The sequence below is a fragment of the Urocampus carinirostris genome, chromosome 5 (genome assembly GCF_059441175.1).
Source record: "Urocampus carinirostris isolate Australia breed hairy pipefish chromosome 5, RoL_Ucar_1.0, whole genome shotgun sequence".
Classification (NCBI taxonomy): domain Eukaryota; kingdom Metazoa; phylum Chordata; class Actinopteri; order Syngnathiformes; family Syngnathidae; genus Urocampus; species Urocampus carinirostris.
In genome coordinates, this window is record NC_142353.1 from 21,958,370 (window position 1) to 21,982,595 (window position 24,226).

The 24,226-nt window shown below is 40.8% G+C and overlaps 2 protein-coding genes across 3 annotated transcripts in view; one reads left to right on the forward strand and one right to left on the reverse strand.

The window, feature by feature from the left end:
- The window catches only part of prr16 (proline rich 16), a 46,950-nt gene extending 33,908 nt beyond the window's left edge, over window positions 1–13,042 (reverse strand). The window contains exon 1 of the mRNA XM_088336163.1: window positions 12,391–13,042. Coding sequence (XP_088192289.1) covers window positions 12,391–12,522 — 132 coding nt within the window. The 5' untranslated portion in view covers window positions 12,523–13,042. The remainder of the gene's footprint in view (window positions 1–12,390) is intronic.
- A 6,717-nt stretch (window positions 13,043–19,759) lies between these two features.
- hsd17b4 (hydroxysteroid (17-beta) dehydrogenase 4) overlaps window positions 19,760–24,226 on the forward strand; it is a 44,618-nt gene continuing 40,151 nt past the window's right edge. For both annotated transcript variants that reach the window (XM_088336167.1, XM_088336166.1), the window contains exons 1-3: window positions 19,760–19,907; window positions 20,247–20,300; window positions 24,098–24,205. In XM_088336167.1, the coding sequence (XP_088192293.1) occupies window positions 19,856–19,907; window positions 20,247–20,300; window positions 24,098–24,205 (214 nt within the window). In that variant the 5' untranslated portion in view covers window positions 19,760–19,855. The remainder of the gene's footprint in view (window positions 19,908–20,246; window positions 20,301–24,097; window positions 24,206–24,226) is intronic.

Sequence of the window (24,226 nt, forward strand, 5' to 3'; positions counted from 1 at the left end):
CTCCCACGCCTGGTAGGTCTCTTGTGTCTATGCACAAAGTACATGGTTCTGCTTATTGTGTTGTCCTGTTCTTGTAAACCAACAAGCTGACTCTGTGGGAGTGCCGTTGACTGATCTCCCTTCTGCAGAAGATTGAAGTTAGCATCTGTTCCCATCACTTGACCCACACCACCAGTGGACTGAGCACTGAAGACAGCAGCAACTTCTTCTGATGTCACAGAACCATTGGAGCCTGATGGAATTGCCCTTTTTACTGACTCGTCTGATGTCCCAGCACTCTCGTCTACCACAGCGTGACAATTGTTGGATACTCTGAACACCTCTTGCACAGTACTATTGTTCACCCCGTTGACTTGGTCCAAGAGCGAAGTATAGGGCTCGGTAACAAGGCGATGACCCACACATGACCGTACAAATGGCTCACGGCTCAGAGCGTCGGCTACGATGTTCTTTGGGCCGGGCATGTACTTCAGGTCAAAATTGTATGCAGCTAGCTTCGCTACCCACCGCTGTTCACACGCATCAAGTCTTGGTTTGGTCAAAATGTATGTCAGTGGGTTATTGTCGGTCCACGTGGTAAAGTGTCTTCCTTTCAACCAATGGCTGAATTTATCACATACCGCCCATTTCAAGGCAAGAAATTCGAGCCTGTGTGCAGGGTAGTTGAGCTGGGAGCGAGAGAGCGTCTTACTTGCAAAGGCGACTGGTCTGGCTACTTTTCCACCAGGTGGCAGCTGTGACAGGACTGCTCCAATCCCATCAAAGGATGCGTCGACAGCCAGAATAAACGGCGCATCAAAATCTGGGTGGGCCAGAGTGACACCTGTCACGAGGTCGTGCTTCAGTGTTTCAAAGGCGTTCTGGCATGCATCGGACCAATCTGCAGGCGTCAGCTTCACTTGACCTTTCTTGCGGGCTCTCTTGCGCTTATGCTTGTCACCAGATTCAGATGTGAGCCTGAACAGAGGTTTTGCCTTCGCAGAACATGCTTCAATGAAGCTTTGGAAATACATCACCATGCCTAGAAAAGATCTGATTTTACTAGGGCATGGCGTCTTGCCATCCGACTCCATTAGATCAGCGACTTGTACGTCATTTATCGCTCTCACTTTCTCGGGGTCAGTCCGAATTCCATCCTCACTGATGACATGCCCAAGAAATTTCACAGTCCGTCTGAGGAAAAAAACACTTTTTGGGTGCGAGCTTGAGGTTGTGTTCCTTAAGGCGAGTAAACACCATCTGCAGGCGTTGGAGTGCAACTTCCTCTGTGGGGGCAAACACCATCAGATCGTCGAGGTAACATAATAGGCTCATGAAATTCTGATCACCAAATATTGACATCATCATCCTCATAAATGTTGCTGGGCTGTTGCAAAGTCCCTGAGGGAGCCGGTTGTACTCGTGAAGGCCGAATGGTGAGGAGAATGCCGTGTACTTTTTGTCGTCAGGGTGCAAGGGGACATTGTAGTAGCCTGACGTCAGATCCATTGTGGAGAAAAAGGCATTTCCCCCAAGTGCGGCCAAAGCATCAGCTTGATGCGGTAGTGGGTAGGCATCCTTTATTGTTCTTGCATTAAGCCTTCTGAAATCAGTGCATACCCTTAGTTCTCCATTCCGCTTCCATATGAGAACAAGCGCAGATGCATAGTCGCTAGTCGACTTCTGAATAATTCCTTTCTCTTCCATCTCGTTCAGAGTCGTCCTCAATTTTTCATACTGACTTGGTGGTATACGTCTGTAGGGTAGACGGAACGGCTTATCATCAACAAGGTGGATACGATGTACAAACTCTTTGGCCTCTCCACAGTCCATCTTATGGCGAGAAAAGATTGACTCGAATTGTTCGATGATATGAAGGAGCTTGTCTTTACACTGCAGCGAAACCTCACATGACTTCAGGTCAATGTCTTGCAGTCCCAGAGCTTCCAATGCACGCATCATGTCCTCTTCTGACCTGGGTCGGACCTCTTTGCTCTGTACACTCTGCACGTTGCACTTGACCTCCTCTGCATTGGGCAGGTCTTCCGCTGCGATACAAGGAGACACATCTGCAATTTTCCTGTTTCTTCTCAGCACCACAACTCTGTCCGTGGGATTAAAGACTTTAACAGGCACCCATCCATCTCCCCAGAGTGGAGTGACAACTCGTCCGACAAGGACTTGTCTGGGCGCAGCCTTAGATTGGGTTGGCTCAACGACAACTGTGCTGCCCGCTGATGCCCCGGCCAACTCAGGTAACTTGCCCCAAATAACGTACTCGGTCCGTGGATTCAGCGTCACGCAACTTTTGATCTTTACTGTCCCTACCTTGTCTGGAATGCAATCACCTCTCCATCTCTCTGTGTTGGAAAGCATTGACAGGAATTGACTGTGGTTATCGGACAGACCGTTGTCAGGAGTGGAAACTAATCTCCAATAGCCATCAGTACTTTTCAATTGAGTCAAAATATATTTGATGGCATTGCTGCCAAGGATCATCTGTTCTGTCTGGCCTGGCACCACCATTACTGGTATTATCATTTGGCACCCGTAAACTGTGACGTGAATGTCGTACATATCTCTGGGAGAAACTTGGTGTCCACCGCAGCCTACAATGACATAATCATCGGCCGTGTAACTCATCATATCAGGGAATTGCTGCAGGAGGGACTTAGCCGTGTCCTCACTTACTGTACAAGCCATCGACCCGCTGTCCAATAGCGCTCTGAAAGTGGGGCCTTCTTGCACAAGTACAGGTGTGTAAAACAGTTCGTCAGTCTCCGCTATTCTCTGAAACCCCTGAAAGATCAGCTTCTTCGATGGAGGTATCTTGTTGCTATACAACTCATAAATTGATTTATTGTCTTGCATGTCAGGCTTCACATTAGTGGTGGGAGGTATACTCAGTTGATCTGCACTGTTCTCCCCTAAGCGCAGATCAGTTAGTTTCCCTGAGGCAGTGGGACAACTTTCGTCACTGGACAATCACGTCGAGAATGCCCTGGGGCATGGCAGTGAAAGCAAAGGTTTTTGTCTCGGCAATGAGAGAGAGCACTGTGTTCGACTTCTTTGCAAATGATACATGGCTTGTCAGTGAAACCATTAATTCTGTCTCCAGGTCGCCTGGTTGGAGCTCGCCTTCTCCCTTGAAACTGGTTTGAGGTAACACGTATCAGAACCTTCTCCAACATACTAATAACGTCCGTTAGAGAGACATACTGTGGGCTCGAAGTCTGAGGTGGCTCGTGCATGAGGGTTGGACCATGGTTCACCTCAGCTTTGTGTACGGCAATTTCCGCTCTATTCGCAGATTGTTGTAGGGAATCTGCTTTGTAGCTCTTCTCAGCGTGGTATTCATTCAGCACCTCTAGTACCTCACATGCTGACCACTTTTCGATGGTTTTTGATCTGTAAGTGAGTGCCAGTTCCTTGCATGGGCAGTTCCTAATAAACATGCGAGTGACCTCTATTTCAGGGTTGTCAAATGTTTTGCCCTGCTCACTCAAGCACTCAGAGGCAAGGTCAGCTGCTCTGTTTAGTCTCAGCCAGTAGTCATAGGGGTCCTCCTGGTGTTTGGGCGAAGTTGAATAAAAGTCAGCTAAAGGGACAGCAGAGTACTTGGTACAGCTAAAGTGTTTCCTGAGGAGACTATAAATCATGTCAGGGCGGGTATAGACGTCTATATTACTGTTTCTAATGCCAAACCTAACTACATCTTTAGCTTTTCCTCTCAAATGCATTTGGATTTCCTCTGCTTGCTCTTCAAGTCTCACATTACTCTTCTTAATAAATGTCTTCATTAGATCTTCCCACTCATGTAATTTTATTGAGTCTGAGCCATCCCCATTAAATGATGGTGGTTCTTTAACCTTTCTCTGTGTAACCACCTGAACCTGTGTTACATCTGACACATAACCTGGCTTACTCAATGTGTTTGCTACATCTTGTGTGGCAGCAGCGCTAGGAGCTACTGTATTGTGTGACTGTATACGTGAGAAAATGCTATCAGCCAATGTATGTCCTATCTCCTGAATAACATTTGTCATCTGATCAGCTACACCCTCAGAAATGTCACTCGTGCTCTGATTAAACATGTTTCAAATATGTAAATGAGTCAAAATCACAAAATAAATCAGGAGCCTGCGTAACACGTCACTGTATAGCAATTTTAAATACTGTGAGCTGATGGCATCATGAAACAATGTGGCAGGTAGGACAGTCCTCGGTTCGGAGAGTTTGATAGAAGTCACGGGTCACGGCACCAATGTAACCGCGTTGTACGTGTCCCACCAAAGATCCACATTCACGCTGGACTGGATGATGAGGTTTTTATTATTACAGTTCTGCAAATGGATGAGTCACAACATTAGCTTTTTCTGCTGGGTCTGATCTCTTTGATCTCTTTGTAGTACTCTGGTTAAACTGACAACAAAGCATATCAAAGAGCTTTCCTTTCACTTTACAGAAAATACATTTTAGAATATCACAATACATGTATAAATCTTTGCATTTGAACAAGATACTTTTAACAAGAGATCGTATAGTGGATTTTTAACGTTTACAATGAATTCAACATGTTTTTCTTTACTCTGAATTTTAACCAACATCATCCTTTTTTTTAATGTATATGAAAAATAGGAATAAAAACAATAATCAGTATAAAAATGGGTACAATTTACCTGCAAATGGATGAGTCACAACATTAGCTTTTTCTGCTGGGTCTGATCTCTTTGATCTCTACAAGGGGAATTAAGATTTAGTAAAACAGAAACAAAACGAAAATAAACCTAAACAGCTTGACAATATCAATCACATTACTATGCATGGTGAGAGATTTGTCAGCTGGGGTTATAAAGTTTAAAATTAACTTATTTTGTGGAGCACCAAAAGATATGTCTTACCTTTGTAGTACTCTGGTTAAACTGACAAAACCCCGCCTCCTGGTCACATGTTAGAAGCCAAAACCAAACCCCACCCCATACCAGCAGATGGCACTGTTGGACTCAGCATTGCAGGACATTTACCAAAAACTATACACATATTTTAGCAGGAATTTCAATAAAATAAAAGTTATTATTACACCCGTTACATAAACATAAAAGTTTAAACTTATAGCTGGGCAGCTATAAGTTTGTTCATTTTTAGTAAAACTCAACCTTGATGTTGGAATATGAAAGGAGCTTAGGATAGAATCCCTCTTTTCGACCCACTTTGCTCTGTTTGATATAGGAACGGTAACAGAGTGGGTTGTTCTTTTGTCATCCACATTCAGTAATGATTGAAGAATGAAAGGGACCGCAGTGTTCTTCGGGAGCATCAAGACTGGAGATTTTCTTTCTGTGTTATTTGCCTTATACCTCTTTCCACAGTTTCTTGACAGAGACAGGGCCATTGTGTGACTACCAATGATCATAAAGCCGAACTAGAGAGTGTGCAATATGGTTGATTCACAGTCCCAATATTTGGTGTTTCAATCTATTCTTCAACCTATTTACTCCCAGAAACCCCCAGGTTTCTTCCATCATTCTAAAGTCAAGTGATGTCATGTTTATTTGATACCAGCTCTAACATTAGTTCATGATATTTAGCTGTAAAACAGGAGTACCCAACCTTTTCAATTTGAAAGCTCCGTTGAAATTTCCATTGCATTTTCCAATTTTTGTTTTTAGTTCATTTAAGTCATGTAGGTTGTATTAACATTTCCATTTATATAAAAAAAAAATCATGGAACTATTTTACTTTCTATGTACCTTTATATGAGTATCTGCTAAGCCTAATTTTATTTCCTGCATGGTTAGTTTTGGCTTAAGTGAAAGACCAGTCCTGTTAGTTGTGTTGAAATCAATGTTCCCTCTAATTTTCCACGGGTTTGAGCCTTCACACAAAGTCGGTGAGCAAAGCTTGAAACAACAGTGAGCAACCATAATCCCAAGTGTGGCAAGATAATTAATTATCAGGCAAGTCCAAAACTTAACATCAAGTTACATTTTGCTGAGTTTCCGGCACGCAAAATTATTTTTCCCTTTTGAAAGAATTGACTCATGTACTATTGCAAAGGTTGTACGGCCTACAAACGTCGTTTGTTCTTACAATTCTTTCACAAGATATCTATTTATTTTTATTTCCTGATATATTTTGTCGCATAATATTAACATTTTGGGGGGCTTATTTAGTCGGTTGTAAGATACAAAACTGTACTTAATCACATTTTCTTAGTGGAAGTACAATGTTGGCAACAAGATTCACTTGATATAATTGGAAATTATTTGAATGCAACACAAACTTTTTCTTCTTTTTTCCCTGTTTGTTTTCCTACTTTTTTTTTAAATTCCTTTAAAAAAATCTCATTGTGTTTAATTTTTCCAAGCTGTTATTTTTTTCTTTTTGTTCTCTATTTACTTTTTTCCTACATTTCTTTCTTTTATTTTTTTCTGGCTTTTTTTCTAAATTTTTCCTTATTTTTTTCTCTTCCTTTTGTTTCTTTTTTTCTCAGCTTTTCACTGCTTTTTTATTTTGGTATTTTTTTCTTTTTTGTTCTATTCCCCACTTCCTTTAAGTCATTTTGTGCATAATTTTACTTAATATTTGGTCATGTTGGGATTAAAGAAGCAAAAACAACCCGAAGAGCCGTTTAGGACCCACAAGAGCCGGTTCCTTTTAGTGAGCCGAGCCGAAGAAGCCGGTTCTCGACATACTCTACTAACTTTACTCAACTTTGTTCGACTTCAAAATACCGCATTTAGGACACAACATCAGGGGAACCCGTGTATTTTTACCTTCATGCACTGTAACTTTGACTTAAGTCGCTTCTTAATAAGTGATTTTGAGCCCTTATTTTTGTGCGCTGGCTAGATTTTCTTGTGCGCTAAGAATGTGCAAGCAGTGCGCAATTGCGCATGCGCGCAGCGTAGAGGGAACACTGGTTGAAATTCTAATATATTTAATGTAAAAGGTTACAGAGAGCTATTAAAGCTTTATCAAAATTTATAACAAATATTTTTTGATTCTTTTTGCATAATCAAAAATTCTTAAGCCAATTTTTAAGCTTTTTAAGAAAATGAATATTGCCTCCAAATATAGGTTATCGGCCCCCTCTTAATAATAATAATCGTTTCGGCCCTTAAAAACCCCTTTTGGTCGATCCCCAGTTTAGATATTAAAAAATATTAACCTTTTTCATTTTGTAAAACTTCTCGTCTTAAAACTGGAAATTTTGTGGCTTGCGTTTTTGTTGCCTTTTTTTTGTTTGGTGATTTTTGTTTGGGAAAATCTGGGGAAAAAAACAAGTTGCCAATACTGCTCATTTGAAATGATGGATTTGGATTGGCATTATTATCGTTTAAACCAAAATGAAAACAAGAGGAGGAAAGTTCAGCTGTGAAGGTGGGCGAAACATCCAAAATCAAACAATACTGACGATGAAAGAGGCAGGGAAATATTAGGAAAAGGACTGTTCTCAAACACTATAAGAGGTAGCCATGCGGTTTTGTGAGTAAGTGCTTGTTTCAGGTGAAATTTGTGTCACAATAAAATAATTTGTAAAAAGAATCATGATTCTGTCTTTTCTGTCATAAGAAAAATTAGTTTGCCTACTAACACAGACATGTGTGTAGCCTCGAACTGTGCTTTGCGACCAAAGCTATCAGTGGAAAAAGTTACCGTACCTAAATCTCTAATGAAGCAAACATCCGAAAGAAAATCGAGAAACAAGTGGACTAGAGTTACAGGAGTTTTTCTGCCACTGATAAGCGCCATGAGAAAAAAAACACAAAATGTAAGTTGCCGTAAGAAACATAAAATAGATGCGTCTTTTACATTTTTCCCCATAGCACAAAAGCACGGGTAACTGTGTGAACTGTTCCACAGGGAGAAAGACGATAATAACATCAACATCTTGTGTGTCATAGCATATAGACATTGACAATTGCTTAGGACACAATAGGGATGATGACTGGCCAAAATTGACAGCCCTCTCTTGGGATTGAGAGCCGTCTACAACTAGAAAGAGCCAAGATTCATTCAAAGTTGCTCTTCTGATTGTTCACTTTTGATATCAAACGTATTTTGCTCTGAAGAGTGTGTAAAAACAACAGCGCTTAGACTGCTACAATTCATTTTCAAATATTGCAAATTCCAGTCAACAGAGTGCACCTGATTGAAAGCCGCAGGCTCAAATTCAAGAACGAAACCAATTCACATCCATTTCTTACATTTTAAGGTGCACACGTGGCGCCAGCCGTGTGAGGAATTTGGTGTCGATGCTTTTGGCTGCCGAACGCCAACGGCACTGTGCCTCAGCAAACCTGATTCCGTTTTCACTTGAGTCATTTTCTGTTCTGGTCTGATTTGTTTACATTATGTGTTTTCAGTTTATGTGACCATTCAAGATGGCGATTACAAAAATGAACAAAGATTTACTACTTTGGGGAAAGAAAACGCAAATGAGGGATGCGTTGCTCAAAATATGAGCCCAACCATACTGTAGCGAGTTGTGGCAGATTTCTAACACAGTTTTGTCTTATTGTGTTGTTTTCAGTGGTGGTTGCTGCAGTAATGGACCAAAGTGCATTCCCTGATCGTTCCTCAAGGATTATAGGAAAACTCAGCAACCTGACATTGACGATGATGTAGATATAGAGGGAAATCATTTTGATCGATAATTTCCACTGCTGTTCAATTTGGATGTATAAATAGAAGACTTGATTTGTGGCCGAAAGAGGTCATATATCGGAAGGATGTTGTAAATTTTCAATAAAGTACTGTAAATGTCCTGAATACCGATGTGAATCACCTGTGCTCGCTCATTTGGCGCCAGCTGCCGCGGGTTCTGATTGGCTCCCTGTCAGTATGTGAATCGAGTCCTGTCAATCCCCTGTTGTCAGTCCGTTTGCAAATCTCGGTGTATACAAGGCAAACCTTTTTCGACCCTGACCGCCTTCTGTCCCGGTTTTGCTACCGTTTGTCTCCGGCTATGACCCGTGTTGATCCCGATCACGTCTGCTCTCCCGTCCCGGCTTACAACCCCTTTTTGTTCCCAACTACGTCTACTCTCCCGTCTTGGCTTACGACTCATTTCCGACCTGACCACGTCTTGCTCTTCTAGTCCCGGCTACCGACCAGTTTTCCGCCCCTGACACCGCCATCGCTCGCTACGGAAGATCCACTTCGGTGTTCGGATCACAATCCGAGTACAAGGGCGACTTGCTTCCCGCGCCTAGCGGACACCGGATCGTGGGCGCGGCCCTTCCTCTTTCCTTTAATAAAATTTGTGAGAAACGTAAAGCAATTGGGTCCTGTTTCTGTTCTGGTCCTGACAGTTAACCCTGCCATTTTGCTCCTGTTATGTATAATATGAATAATATTGGCAAAAATCTGGACTCTTTTCTCCTTTAAAAATGTATCATTAATGTTTCCAGACATTCCCGCTGTATTTACATGCGTTGTGAGAAGCTCGCCATTTTCCTCCGTGACGCCACAAATAAAAAAAGAAGCCACACCATATTTAAAGCCGTAGTGTTTAAAAAGTAGCAAAAAAATATTAGTTCGGAATTTACGGTAACCACACAGTCTAGCTACCAACTTGCCCTTCAGCTCAAGATTTATGATACAAACTGCATTTTGTGTTTGGGACAAAGAGAGGTGGAAAATACGAGTGGCAAATAGATAATGTAAGACCTCGGCCATCTCAAATGAGGGAGCTCTTTTCTCCCTTTTCTCCGAAAGGGATCATTTTTTGGGACACGTGAAAGCTGTGAGTGCGCTATCGTCGGCTCTTATGCAGCCGCAGCTGTAGGCCAACCACCATTTGGGCCCGTGCCAAGCATCTGTGCATGGTGTCTCTTCAGAGCCAGCCTGGCATCCAGCACCCTGTCTAACAGATATGTGCAATTCATATGGATTATAGGACATCTTAGGGAATTGATAGGGATGTTGCCTCAAGCTTTCTTTTCAGCTTGCGTGGTGTCCGAACAAATGATCTTCTGCACAATTTGCTGCGGGCAACAAAAGGGGTTGGGGAGTGGTAAACGAGGGGCGGATATGAAGGAAAGAGGAAGAAAATAACACAACATTGACTGCTTCTATCCATTTCCAATGCCTGGTGAAAGAATTGGAGAATACATCCAAAAGGTTGCAAGGACCCAAAAGCAGCAGAAGTCAAGTTAAAATGTCTGCACAGACTCATGAAGAGTTCTGATCTTTTGACAAGAGACCTACAAAAATATGATGAATAAGAGGGCGTAAGATCTAGGGAAAGGGAAGATGCAAGAGGTTGGGTGCGAGATTGGAGTCGGCAGGTGGTCCAAGACTGTGATGATGAAACTCGATGTAAAAACCATTACAAATGGATGCAGTCGCACATTCCTCAAAGCCTTGACATATACTGTATGTAAGGGGATAGACGTGCTGGGCGCAAAGCAGGGATCTCAAACTCAATTTACCTGAGAAGCGCAGATATCATTTTTTTCTACACAAAGTAAGGTTAAATTATGTATGTTGTATTACGAAATTATAATAAAATAAAAAAATCAATAATGAGCTAATAATAATAATGCGGAATATAAGAAACCAGATAGTGTATGTGAGTAGAAAAACCTAAAGTAAATAACTTCCTCTATCCCTCTCCATATGTCTGTCTCTTTCTGAGTATATATATATATATCTACCTCTTTATCTGTCTTTCTCTTCATGTTTCTGTCATTCTTTGTCCTTCTCTCTCTGTACTTCTCTTCCTGTCTCTATCTTTCTATGCCCTTATGTCTCTTTCTGTCTGTGTCCTGTCTCTCTATCATTCTCCCTATGTCTCTCCTGTCTTTCGCTCCTTGTCTATCTCTCACTCTCTTTCTCTTTGTCTATTTATCTTTGTCTCCCTTTTTCTCTCCCTGTGTCGGTCTCTCTCTGTCTCTTTCTCTTCCTGTCTTTTACATTTTGTGTCTTTCTCTCCCTGTCTGGATTATTCTCTGTCCCTCACTTTATCTTTGTGTCTTTATTTTCCTATCTCTATTTTTCACTGTCCCTTTGTCCTCTCTCTGTCCCTGCCTTAGATTGTCTCCCTTTCTGTGTCCATTTCTTTCTTTTTCTCTGTTTACCCCCTCTCTAGTTCTCTCTCAGACTATTTCTCTCTCTTTCTACCTCTGTACATCTCTATCTTTTTCTCTCTATCTTGCTTTCTCTCTGTGTACCCCCCTGTCTATGTCTCTATTTCTCTCTCTGTCGGTCCCTTTTTCTGTGTCATGATTACTGATGCAGGGCACCTGTGGCTGCCCCGTTGGCGCCAACAGCCACGGACCCTGATTGGCTGTTGGACTCTTTTTAAACTCTTCTCTTCCTGAAAGAACCCATCGGATTGTTTGCGAACCTACGCTACACGCTAGACAAACTTTTGTGACTCCTGACTCTATCCTGCCCTGTTCTCCGTCTGATTCCCGTTGCCGACCTCTTTTCTGGACTCGTTTATGTCTTTGCTCCTCCACCCCGGCTATCGACCTGTTTTTTCTCGCTGTCAACGACAACCTTCGCTCCACACGGAAGCACCACTTCCGCGTTCCAGCTATCTGTTACCCGTGACCGACGATCATCGGATCGTGGAGGCAAGTCCTTTTCCTCGTCTGAATTAAAACTGAGTAAAACGAACGCAACTGGGGCCCGTCTCTACATAGCCTGTCTCATGCTTTCAAATGGCGCATCCAGGCAAATAAACTGAACTGAAAGTCACTGTGACTTTCAAATACCGTGTTTAAAACACTCTGCAGAAGAAACTCTGTTTTGCGAGCTAATGTTCGAGCCCTGCCTAATAGCATCAATATTAAACTCGCATACCTGTCACCCTGTACGGTTTTGCCGTACAAAGTACGTTTTTTATGCATTTCAAGACGAGTACGACGTACAAGAAAATCTGTACAGAAAAACGCAAATTTGTCAATGATGGGTACCATCCGGTATACACCGACTATCACGAAACGGCAAATCAATCAAGTCAAAAGGACTTCGCCGCGGAAGCCTCTATCTCGGTATTGTTTTTTTCGTTGCAAACGAAGCGAGCGGGTTGACGCTACTGTGCGCATGCGTCTGCCACCTGGGGATTTCCCATCATGCATCATTCCGAAAAAAATATATGGTGTACGATTATTTTGTATTTTGTACGGGAAAATACGACAGTTTGTACGGGCATTGAGCCGTGGAGGTTGACAGGTATGAACTCGCGCCACACTGACGTTTAAGTTTAATGTTTAAGTAGGGGCCTCAAACTATCATGACGGGAGTTTGAGACCCCTGTCCTAAAAGCCTCCTCCTGTACCACATGATTTTGAGAAGAGCAAGGGGGAGGTGCAAAGAGCGGTTTGTGCACCATAAGGAGTAATTGACATTCGAGCATCCATTAAAAGACACCCATGATGAGCAGTGGGCGCTTACCTCTTTGAGCTCCTTGGCCACATCTTTCAGGTCGTCCAGGATGGTCTCTAAATTGTCCACAATGGTCTTGATCTCCCTCTTCACCTGCACTTTAGATACTGCTCCCTCTGCGCCGTCCGCTGTCCCGGACATGCTTGACACTTTACGGCTGGCCTAGTTCCACCAGTGTGGCCACCGGTGAAATAGTCTTTTTCGCCATTTCCACCTTCCTGATTGTTGTTGTTCTTCTACTACATCGCTGCCAGCCCGGGCAGAACGCTTACAGCTGGCCAGCAGTGAGCTACCGCCGTCCACCTTTGCGCAACCGCATGCGAGAAGTAACGTTTCGACGTAAATATTGTGTCATACTGACACTGTCGACTATTGACTTATAGTTAATATGTATTCATTTCATTCGTCTTAAATAGCGACTAAAGGCACACCGAAAATCCACAAAGAACCTTCCAGGTGAAATAGCGAAAAATTCAACATTTTGTTGACAAGGCGATGTAGTAAACGAAGAGTGGGAAGAAGTGAAAAAGCTATATCCAATACTATCCACTTTGTTCGTCCCCTTTCAAAAATGTCTTTGGGAAAATGTCTTCGATAAAAAGCAGGTATTCTGTACTTCAGACGCGGGTTTCCGAGCCAGCCCGGTCGGTGTCATCATGTCTCCATCGCGGCTTGGAAGAGGAAGGCGCTTATTCGCGCTTCTCCCTCGTCATCAAGGCGCCCCCGCCACCGCCATCTGCCTCCTGCTCCTCGCTTGACTTACTCTAGTTGCCACGAACCAAATAAACAAAAAAATACTATTATTAGATAAAAGATACACCAATACAAAAATAATAGCAGTTGAGTTTTTTTTACCTTCTCCAAATATTAAATAATTATCAGTGTTGAGCGCGTTTCTTATTAGTGACAGCCTGGACGATTTTAGAGCACCCAGAGTTTGGGACTGATTTTTTTTTCCTCATTTCACTTAAAGGGACAGTGTGTAATATTAGGTACCTCTAGTGGTACAAATACAAGTTTCATTCTGTAAAAACAAACATTGATTTGAACACGACAATCAATCAAACAATAGTATTTTTGTCACAGTTGCCCATTGCCATCACTTGGGCCCGCCTGTTTGGCGCCAGCTGCAGCTGGTTGTGTCAGACAGGACGAAAGGAAGACTGAGATCACTTGCGCTCGTTTCTTGGTTTTATTGAAAGGAAGGAAATGACAAGGTGGGATTCTTCGATCCGTTGGTTGGCGGATTGACGGAACTTGACAGGCGGGTGAAGTCTTGGCGGGAATGGTCGCGGACAGGCGTAATCGTAGTGTTGTTGGCCGGGGCAGGAGAAGAAGGGCGTCGTAGTATTCGGAAAAGAGTTCAGGAGTCAGACGGGCAGGGCAGGTCGTAGGCAATTACAGAAACGGTCGGCAACGGAGATCAATCAGAAGAAAACAGGGAGCAGGCAAAGAGTCAGAGGTACGGGCTTACTGAGCTGAAGGCAACAGGTAGCGTGAGTGCAATCAGACAACTTGATTCCGGAAGCTGAGGAGTTCAATGGACAGGGTGCCCCAATCAGCTGTCCTGGCTTTTGGCGCCAAAACCTGAGAACAGGTGTTCCCAATCCAGGTGATTGTAACAGGTTGCCTGATTGGCTTCCCTCCTGTTTTAAATCAGTGCTCTCATTCACTCCTTGTCAGTCCATCAACGGACCTCTGCACTTGCAAGACTTGTATTTTGACTCTGTCCAGTATCTTGCTCCAGTCTCCAGTATCTGGTATCGAGCCTGTCTGTCTCGTCCTGTCCGGTATCTTGCTCTAGTCTCCAGTACCCGGTATCGATCCTGTCTGTCTCGTCCTGTCCGGTATCTCGCTCCAGTCTCTAGTATCCTGTATCTGTCCCGTCCTGTCTGGTATCTGTGTTCTGTGTAGCACTATTTAGTTACTCTATATAACATGCTAAAGTGGGCATTTGCACGTCACACTGGGTATTTGTATATTGTATTCTTTTGGCTTTATTATTGTATTGTTCTCAGCTCAGGGATGCTGCTGGAAATGTGAATTTCCCTTAGGGGATGAATAAAGTATCTATCTATCTAGCTATCTATCTATCTTGCTCGTGTATCCAGTATCCGGTATTGATTCCGTCTGTCCTGCCCTGTCTGGTATCTTGCTCCGGTATCAATTCTGTCCGTCCCGTCCAGTCCGGTATCTTGCTGTTGTATCCAGTACCCGGTATCGATCCCATCTTTCCCGTCCTGTCAGGTATCTCGCTCCAGTCTCCAGTATCCGTTAACGATCCCGTCTGTCCCTTCTTGTCCGGTATCTTGTTCCAGTCTCCAGTATCCGGTATCGGTCCCGTCCTGTCTGCTATCTTGCTCCAGTCTCCGGTATCAATCCCGCCTGTACCGTCCTGTCCGGTATCTTGCTCGTGTATCCAGTATCAGGTATCGATCTCGTCTGTTCCGTCTTGCCCGGTATCCGCTCATGTATCCTGTATCTGGTATTGATCCTGTCTGTCCTGTCCGGTTTCGATCTTGTCTACCTCTGGCTTCCTGTTTTCCCGCGCCTGACTTCTCTGTTTCACTTCTTCCACCCAGCGATCGCCGAATCACTGGCGTTTGTGTACACGCGCATGACTGCCACATTCCCGTAAAATAAAGCTTGTGTGAAAATGTTACGCATCTGGGTCCTCAGCCTCTTTGGGTTCTGACAATATTAGGTCCCTTGTTTTAAGCACTTCATTTGTTATTTCGTTTTGAAGTATTACTGTAGTTTTTTAAAGTTTTTTTTTTAGTATTTCTGAAGTTGGATTTTTATTGAAGTTCTGTAGTTCTTTGTTGTTACTGTAGTTTTATTTTTGCACGATATTTGTAGTATTTCTGAAGTGATTTTATGTAGTATTTCCCTAGTAGTACTTTTTTAGTATTTCTGTGTAACCGCGGTGTACGTGTCCCACCAAAGATCCACATTCACGCTGGACTGGATGATGAGGTTTTTATTATTACAGTTTCTGCAAATGGATGAGTCACAACATTAGCTTTTTCTGCTGGGTCAGATCTCTTTGATCTCTTTGTAGTACTCTGGTAAAAACTGACAACAAAGCATATCAAAGAGCTTTCTTTTCACTTTACAGAAAATACATTTTAGAATATCACAATACATGTATAAATCTTTGCATTTTAACAAGATACTTTTAGCAAGAGATCGTATAGTGGATTTTTAACGTTTACAATGAATTCAACATGTTTTTCTTTACTTTAACCAACATCATCCTTTTTTTTTAATGTATATGAAAAATAGGAATAAAAACAATAATGAGTATAAAAATGGGTACAATTTACCTGCAAATGGATGAGTCACAACATTAGCTTTTTCTGCTGGGTCAGATCTCTTTGATCTCTACAAGGGGAATTAATATTTAGTAAAACAGAAACAAAACGAAAATAAACCTAAACAGCTTGACAATATCAATCACATTACTATGCATGTTGAGAGATTTGTCAGCTGGGGTTATAAAGTTTAAAATTAACTTATTTTGTGGAGCACCAAAAGATATGTCTTACCTTTGTAGTACTCTGGTAAAACTGACAACAAACCCCACCTCCTGGTCACATGTTAGAAGCCAAAACCAAACCCCACCCCATACCAGCAGATGGCACTGTTGGACTCAGCATTGCAGGACATTTACCAAAAACTGTACACATATTTTAGCAGGAATTTCAATAAAATAAAAGTTATTATCACCCCCGTTACATCTGTAGTACATTTGTTGTATTTCGAATGTAGAATTTGTTGTTGTATATCAGTATTATCAGTGGTATTGTATTATTACAGTCGTTTTATGATTATAGTATTTTTGTAGTATTACTGTCATATTTTATTTTCTTTTTAGTATTTTTGTATAATTTTTGTTGTATTTTTTATATTTTCCATATAAGAATGTTCGGTGTCTATCTGTCGTATGTCTGTAGTATTTTGGTAGTACAGTGTTACTGTAGTTTTATTTTTGTGATATTTCAATAGAATAATTTGTGTAGTATCGCTATAGATGTAATCTGCAGTATTTCTGTTGTAAACCTCTTGTAGTAATATTTCTTTAGTAGTTTTTTTATATTACAGTATTGTGTATTGATTTTTCATATTTCAGTAGAAGTATGACTGATGTATTTCCAAAGCAGTATTTTAGTAGTATTTTTGTAGTAATTCTATAAATGGTAAATGGTCTGCATTTATATAGCGCTTTTCAAGTCAATGAAGACTTCCCAAAACGCTTTACAATGTGCTTCACACTTACCCATTCACACACACACTCACACACCAATAGCGGCCATGCAGCCGTGCAAGGCGCCGACCTGCTTATTGGGGGCATTAGGGAATCTGTGTCTTGCCCAAGGACACTTCGACATATAACACCGAGGAGATCTCTTAATGCCAAGACGAGCGCTCTACCTCCTGAGCAATGCTATTTTTATCTTCAGAATGAAATCAAAATTATATACTGTTTTTAAGCACTATATTTGATATTTAATTTTGTAGTTATTGTGTAGTATTTTTGTTTTATTTCTGTAAAAGTATTTTTGAGTGGACATACAAAGTGACAATGGGGACAATGTTGGCACCAAAAAAGTTAACCACTCTTGGGGGCCCCCTAGTGGTTGCAGGGCCCTAAGCAGCTGCTTAGCTCGCTTATGCCTTGGGCCAGATCTGGGAATAGAATCCATATACCAAGGAGCTGCCACCATGTTTGTCTGGCATCTTGCTGCTACGCTTTGCTCTATAGCACTGGTTTTCGGTCTCATTAGACAATTCAGTGCCACTCAGTTGTCAAACATTACACACTGGGGCTTTAAGGTTATACAGGATTATTCTACGCTGATCATCTGTGAACATCATATTACACTTTGTGTTTAACAGAAAATCTATTACTACGCCATGCCCAGTTTTCCCTCATTTATTTCTAAAGTAGTAGAAGCACACGTAAACACACAGAAGAAGAAGCATGAATATTATTAGACAATGATGCACCCTATTCAACATTTTATAACGCCACCCTACACTTTACAGATTATGCATGTATCGTCTGACCTCGAGGGTTGCAAACCTGTTAATAATCAAGTCAAGTCAAGTCAAGTCACATTCATTTATATAGCCCTTAATCACAAAAATGCCTCAAAGGACTGCATAGAATTACAATTACACGATTACCTGATCTTAAACCAACATGCGGGCAAAGAACAACTCAAAACCTCAGCGTGAGGAAAAAGAGAAACCTTAAGAAAGGTCCTCACAAGTGGTAATCCCGCTTTCAGGATAACCAGGGTGAATTACATTTAGCATTACAATACACAAACATAATAAACAATAGGTAACATGTTGAACATTTGTCCGGAAAGTGCATAACAGCAACAACGCCCCCAGCCTGCAAACTAGTCCAGAAAGTCTATGACGGCCACGTCGCAGCTGGTCCATGCAGGCGTTCACATGCTTCAGGTCAAACGCTGGTCCGCTGACTCATCTCAAATCGTCCTTCTCCTTTGTATCACCACCAGGCAGGCAGTCGGAAAAAGACAGGACAATAAAGAATATGAGGTGGGCATCAATCATAAAAGCTTTGGAATAGAGGTGTGTCTTAAGCCTTGATTTAAAAACTTCCATTGAGGTTGCAGGTCTTATCTCCGGAGGCAGGGCATTCCATAGCACCGGGCCCGGATGGAGAACGCTCTCAAGCCTGCAGACTTCTTGGCTCTTGGAGTCACAAGTAGACCGGCATTTTCCCAGCGCAGACTCCGTGCAGGAACATAGGGGGAAATCAAATCAGAGAGATAAAAGGGTGCAAGTCCATGCCAACATTTGTATATTAACAAGAGAACCTTAAAGTCACATCTTAAGTGGACTGGGAGCCAGTGCAGGTTGCCCAATACAGGAGAATTATATTCAAACTTTTTGGTTTTAGTCAAAAGTCTAGCTGCCGCATTCTGAACCAGCTGCAAACTTTTGATGCTAGACATCGAGAGACCAGAAAGCAATACATTACAGTAATCAAGCCGAGAAGTAATAAACACATGAATTAAAACCTCTGCATCTGATTGGGACAGCATCGAGCGAATCTTCGCAATATTACGGAGGTGGTAGAAAGCTATTCTAGTAATATTTTTCACGTGTGACTGAAACGACCGATTAGGATCAAATATAACACCTAGATTTTTGACCGAGTCACTATGGGTGATACTACATTTGTCTAGGTTCAGGGCAGTGTTTGAAAACAACTCACGACAGTGAGCTGGACCAAAAATCAACATTTCATTTTTTTCTGGGTTAAGGGGCAAAAAATTAAGTGACATCCATCCTTGAATCTCAGTAAGGCAAGCCTCCCTAGTAGGGGTGTGGAGATCGAGCCATAAATCAATATTATCAATACAATGCAAGTACTTGGATGGGATCAATACTATTGTCCAGGGATCGATATTATAACTCTCCTCCAATTTCCTCAGTGGCCCTTCTATATGAAGATAGCGTACTCTTTCTCTTTCACCCAGCATCCTTGGCTTCTATTGAACTTGATGCCTGTTTTGTGACTGACGGCACATTTTTAGTCCCTCTCCCTGCCTGGCCTTTCTGCGGTATCATCCCTGCCTGGCAGAGGAGAATGCCAAATCTACTCGGGGACCCTTAACTGAATCGAAATATAAGGCCAACGGGAAGCGCAATGCGGTGTGGACATTTTTTTCCAACAACCAAATTGGACAATTGAATGTGTCATTTGTGTTGTTAAGCACAACTGTGCAAATTTACATAAACCAAGCAACCAACCGTGCAACCAACCAACCGAACAAACCAACCAAGCAACCAACCAACCAACCAACAAACGAACCAACCAACCAACCAACCAACCAACCAACCAACCAACCAACCAACAGACCATACTCCTAAAGTTTGAATCATAGTTATTTGATATAAAATTAAACATTTTATTGCCTAAAATCTTGGTGCTGTGTGTATTGGCTGCATGGCCGCTATTGGTGTGTGAGTGTGTGTGTGAATGGGTAACTGTGAAGCACATTGTGAAGCGCTTTGGGAGGTCTTCATTGACTTGAAAAGCGCTATATAAATGCAGACCATATTACAATTTATTGTAAATATAAAATAATTCAAGAGGGCTGGTTTAATATTCAATGATCTCCAAGCATAAAGTATCGGTGTCGAATCGGTTTCGATTGATATTACTTTGGATTTACCTGAGTTGGAACGATACCAAAAACCCCAGTATCGCCAATCACGACATCGAAGCCCAAGCGGTACCAAGTCAACTGAGTTTGAGATGCCTGCGGTAAACGAAAGGGTTAAAAAGATCTAGTTTCTGATTGGTGGCTATAGAAAATCCCGCCCCCCAATACGGAAGTGGTACTTGTGAAAGTTCACCCTGCTTGGGAGAAGGTGTGCAGCAGCAGAATCTCTGGAAAACAAGTCACAAACAACAACAACAACAGAAATGGCTTTGTCTTTTGATGGAAGGGTCGTTCTCGTTACTGGTGCCGGAGGAGGTAAATCGCCTCGAAATCTGTCCAAACTGTCAAGATCGATGCTAATTTTACGCTCACTTTTAAGAAAAAGGGTTAGCCTCCAAATGTTAACCAGCTAAACTGGTAATTGTTTAAACATCAAGGTCTCCTTGAGTATGTATTCATTATGTCACCAAAGTCAACCGTCCGTAGGCAAATCAGCTTTAGAATGACTTAACTAACCAAAGACATTCGTTTACAGTCGATCTCAAGGATCAAAGTACAGTTACCATGAGTGTGTGGAAGGGCAATACACGGCACTGTGGGTGTGGATGTAGTAGTTATACTAAGAATAAAATATAATTTTCTTTCTGTGCACAGGTCTCGGGAAAGAATATGCACTGGCCTTTGCTGAAAGAGGAGCAAGTGTTGTTGGTAAACAGAATCATCTCTCATCCTTTTTATTTTGGAAGGTTCAGAGGACTATATATCAAAACTGAAAATACCATGTCGATCCATCACATAGTCTGCAAGTCAGGTCATCATGATATGAAGAAAAAACGTAATGTTACTGCAAAAGTGTTAATATTACATGGACGGGGTTACAATGTAACAGGAAAAAGAACACTCTTGGCAATACTTAGCAGAGACACTGGTTGTACTATTTACTGAGAAGAAAAGTTTTACAACCACGAAGTGAAATGATGTAAAAGGGATGAGAACTAGGTATAAATATTACCAGGGAAGTAACTAATTAGAATGCATTTTTAATAAGTGATTGTTAAAGAAGATTATGATATTAAAACAAAATTTTAATTTTCTACTATATCAGTTGGTTATTCCATTGTTTGCATGAACTATTAGCATCCATTTTAGTGTATTAAAAGTTAATTAAATTATTAACAATGCTAGATAAACTTTTTATATTTGATATCCTATTAGATTTTGGTAATAGAATGTTAGAATACGTTTACAATATTAAATCAGTCTGATTTTTTTTATGTTATCAGATGGGTATTCCATAGATGGCATGAAATTAAGTGTGCATTAAAGCATATTAGTTAATTGAAATTGCTTAATGATGATTAACACATTATTTTCTTACTTGGTATTTTGCCATTTTCAATCATAAATATGAAAATAGGTTTACAATATTAAATCATTATTTTAATTTCATATTCTAAGGGGTGGTTATTCCATTGATCACATCAAATATTAGTGCGCGCAAAGGTGTGTTACAGGGGTGTCAAACAGGCCCGTGGGCCAGATCAGGCCCGCTAAGGGTTTGAATCCAGCTCGCGAGACAACGCTGAGGGAAGCGTAAGAGAAAAACGAGCTGCAGGTCAAAATATGTCCTCTTGATGTTGCCAAAGCCAGGTGCCTCTCACAAACGCTGTACTTTTCTTTCTTTCTTTCTACTGTATTTCTTTCTGTCTTTCTTTCTGTCTCCCTTTGTGTCTTTCTCTTTGTCTCTCTTTCTCTCTGTGTCTCTGTCTCTTTGTCTCTCACTATTTCTCTCTCTTTGTCTCTCACTATTTCTCCCTTTCTCTTTCTTTGTCCCACCCTTTCTCTTATTTCTTTCTCTTTTTTTCTTTCTCTCTAATCTACCAGTCCGGCCCCCGAGAGAATGTTTGTTCTATCGCGTGGCCCCCGAGTTAAAATGAGTTTGACACCCCTGGTGTATTATAGATAGTTAATGGATATTAATTACCAATGATTTATAAACATGTTCTTTGTTTGATAATATGTCATTATCAATCATTTAATTAAAAATAAGATTATGATATTAATATATTATTCTGGCTTTCTATTTTGGTGGGATATTCAATTGACTGCATGGAATATTAGTGTGCATTTAAATGTCATCAGAAAGTTTAATTAATCAACACCGATTAACTAATGCTTTTCTCAGTTTGAAAATGTGTCAATTGAAATAATTGTTAAAATTAGATTGGGATAATATAACATTGTTTTCATTGTGTATTTTATAAGTTGGCTATTCCATTTATTGCATGAAATATTACTGTGCATTAAAGTGTATTAAAAAGGTAACTGAAATAACCTAATGAGGATTATCAACCTTTTTTATATGACAATGTGCCATTTTCAACAATTTGATGTTAAAATAAGATCATGATACTAAAACATAATTACGATTTTCTGTTTTATCAATTAGTTTTTCCATTAATTGTATGAAATATTAGTGTTAATTTAAATTACTTAATAATGATTAACACACGTTTATTTTCTTATTTGATGATGTGCCATTTTTAATGATCGAATGTCAAAATAAGATTATAATGTATAATTGTGATTTTCTATTTGTTGGTTATTCCTTTGATTACATGAAATATTGTTGTGCATTAAATTGTATTCAAAAGTATTTGTTATTTTCTAGTGTGCCATGATACAAAAATAAATAAACAATCAAGCAAAAATGGCAAAATGTCTCGTTCTGATGTACATAAAAAAATCTAACCAATTTGGTCGTTGTTCAAAGTCTTGGAAGGTATTTTAGAATAGAATAGAATACACCTTTATTGTCATTGTTACAAAATGGGTTAACACAGGAGTCGGGAACCTATGGCTCTTTCCATGAGTACCTGTGGCTCAGAGACAAATTTGATTGCATGCAAATTTTCTCCATCTCGTCCAAAACATAAACTACTAATCCTGTTCAGATACACGCAGAGCCATACCAAAGTTAATAATGAAGCAGTACTTCGCAGTATATATAGGGCACATTTTTCACTACAATTTACAGTCAAGGTGTCACAAAAAAAAAAAAAACCTCGTTCTGGCTGTACAACGCTAAATAATCCGTTATATAAAACATCACTATAATATCTGTCTTCAGTGTTCAGATACCTTATGATGAATCCACAGAACAAACTGTAAATACGCCGAAACACCGGAAGAGAACTTAAAGTTTTTTGATTGGGTGAGTGGGAGGGATGGGTGGAGCTATGCAAAAAGTGCAAGCACTCCCTCCCATCTCTCGCCCTGCGCCATAAATAAGCACATCAGGCTCCCTGTTTGCAGAATGTTGTGACGTTTTTACAAAATAACTGCTTGCATCTGGTTTTGAAACCAATATGAATGAAAAAAAGGGTCAAAATGAGTTTAACCGATCTTAAGTAATTGCAAGAAAGAGACAGGTTTAAAGTGGTATGATTGTTGATTTTGGGACACGGGCTCTGGCATTATTCTCTTTTCATAATTTTTATCAAATCATCAAAAATAAATGTGCTGAAGACTAAGCTTTTGTCTGGGGCGCGGGTTTAGCAATTTAGTACATTTGTCTCATAATATATGGTGTGGCTCTTTCCCAAAATAAAATTGATATATTTTGCTTTTATGGCTCTTTGAGTCAAAAAGGTTCCCGACCCCTGGGTTAACATATTGTGACAACGAAATTGGGCATGACACTCCAGTTTCACACATTCACAGTGAGGTAAAAAAGCCAAGAAGATAAAGGAACAGAGAAGATAAGGTTATAAAACAAGGAGGATAAGGTTGTAGTTATAATTTACACAATATTTTCACAAGAAATGTCGGCATGTAGTATGTTACATACAGTTTGGTATCGTAATACAGTTTGGTAACGTAAGGGTTTGTGCAATTATACATTTGGTGCAAAAATAGTCATCATAGTGCAAAAAATAGTCAACGTATGCATTTGGTGCAAAAAATAGTCACATTGTGCAAGGTGAGCAGTAAACATAGTGCAGTCAACATGTGCAAGAAACATGGACATGAGTACCATTTTACGTTCGTATGAGATGTTTTTGCAAGAGTTATCAGTTTTTTGTGCGGTGTCTGTTTAGGGTGGTAATGGCTCTGGGGAAGAAACTGTCTCTGAATTTTATATTAATTAACACAATAAAAATCGGTGTGCTTTTAAGAAGACTACAAAAAAAACCCCATCATTATCGTGGTATCTATTACTTATCTATTAATTGGTATTGTTTACGGCGAGACTTGTGTTTTTTTAACGCTTCTACAGATTTAAGAGCACCCGTTGATGCCACTTTCTACTGCAGTGTATTGATTGACAGTGTGATTTAGACGTAAAGCAGCGCCTGTAGACATCTTGGAAAATAACTGCTATCTGTGATAACTTGCCCTTGAACTGTGTGACAAGGCTTAGCGAAACGCTGCTAATCGCTGTCAGAAAACTGCGCTCATTGCCCATTTATTGCTAATCTTTTTCTCCTCTCGCTACATTCAAGTGAATGACCTTGGGGTTGACATGAAAGGGGGCGGAAAGAGTTCTGTGGCTGCTGATAAGGTTGTGGACGAGATAAAAGCCAAGGGAGGAAAAGCAGTGGCCAACTACGGTGAGAAGTTTTGGACTAGTC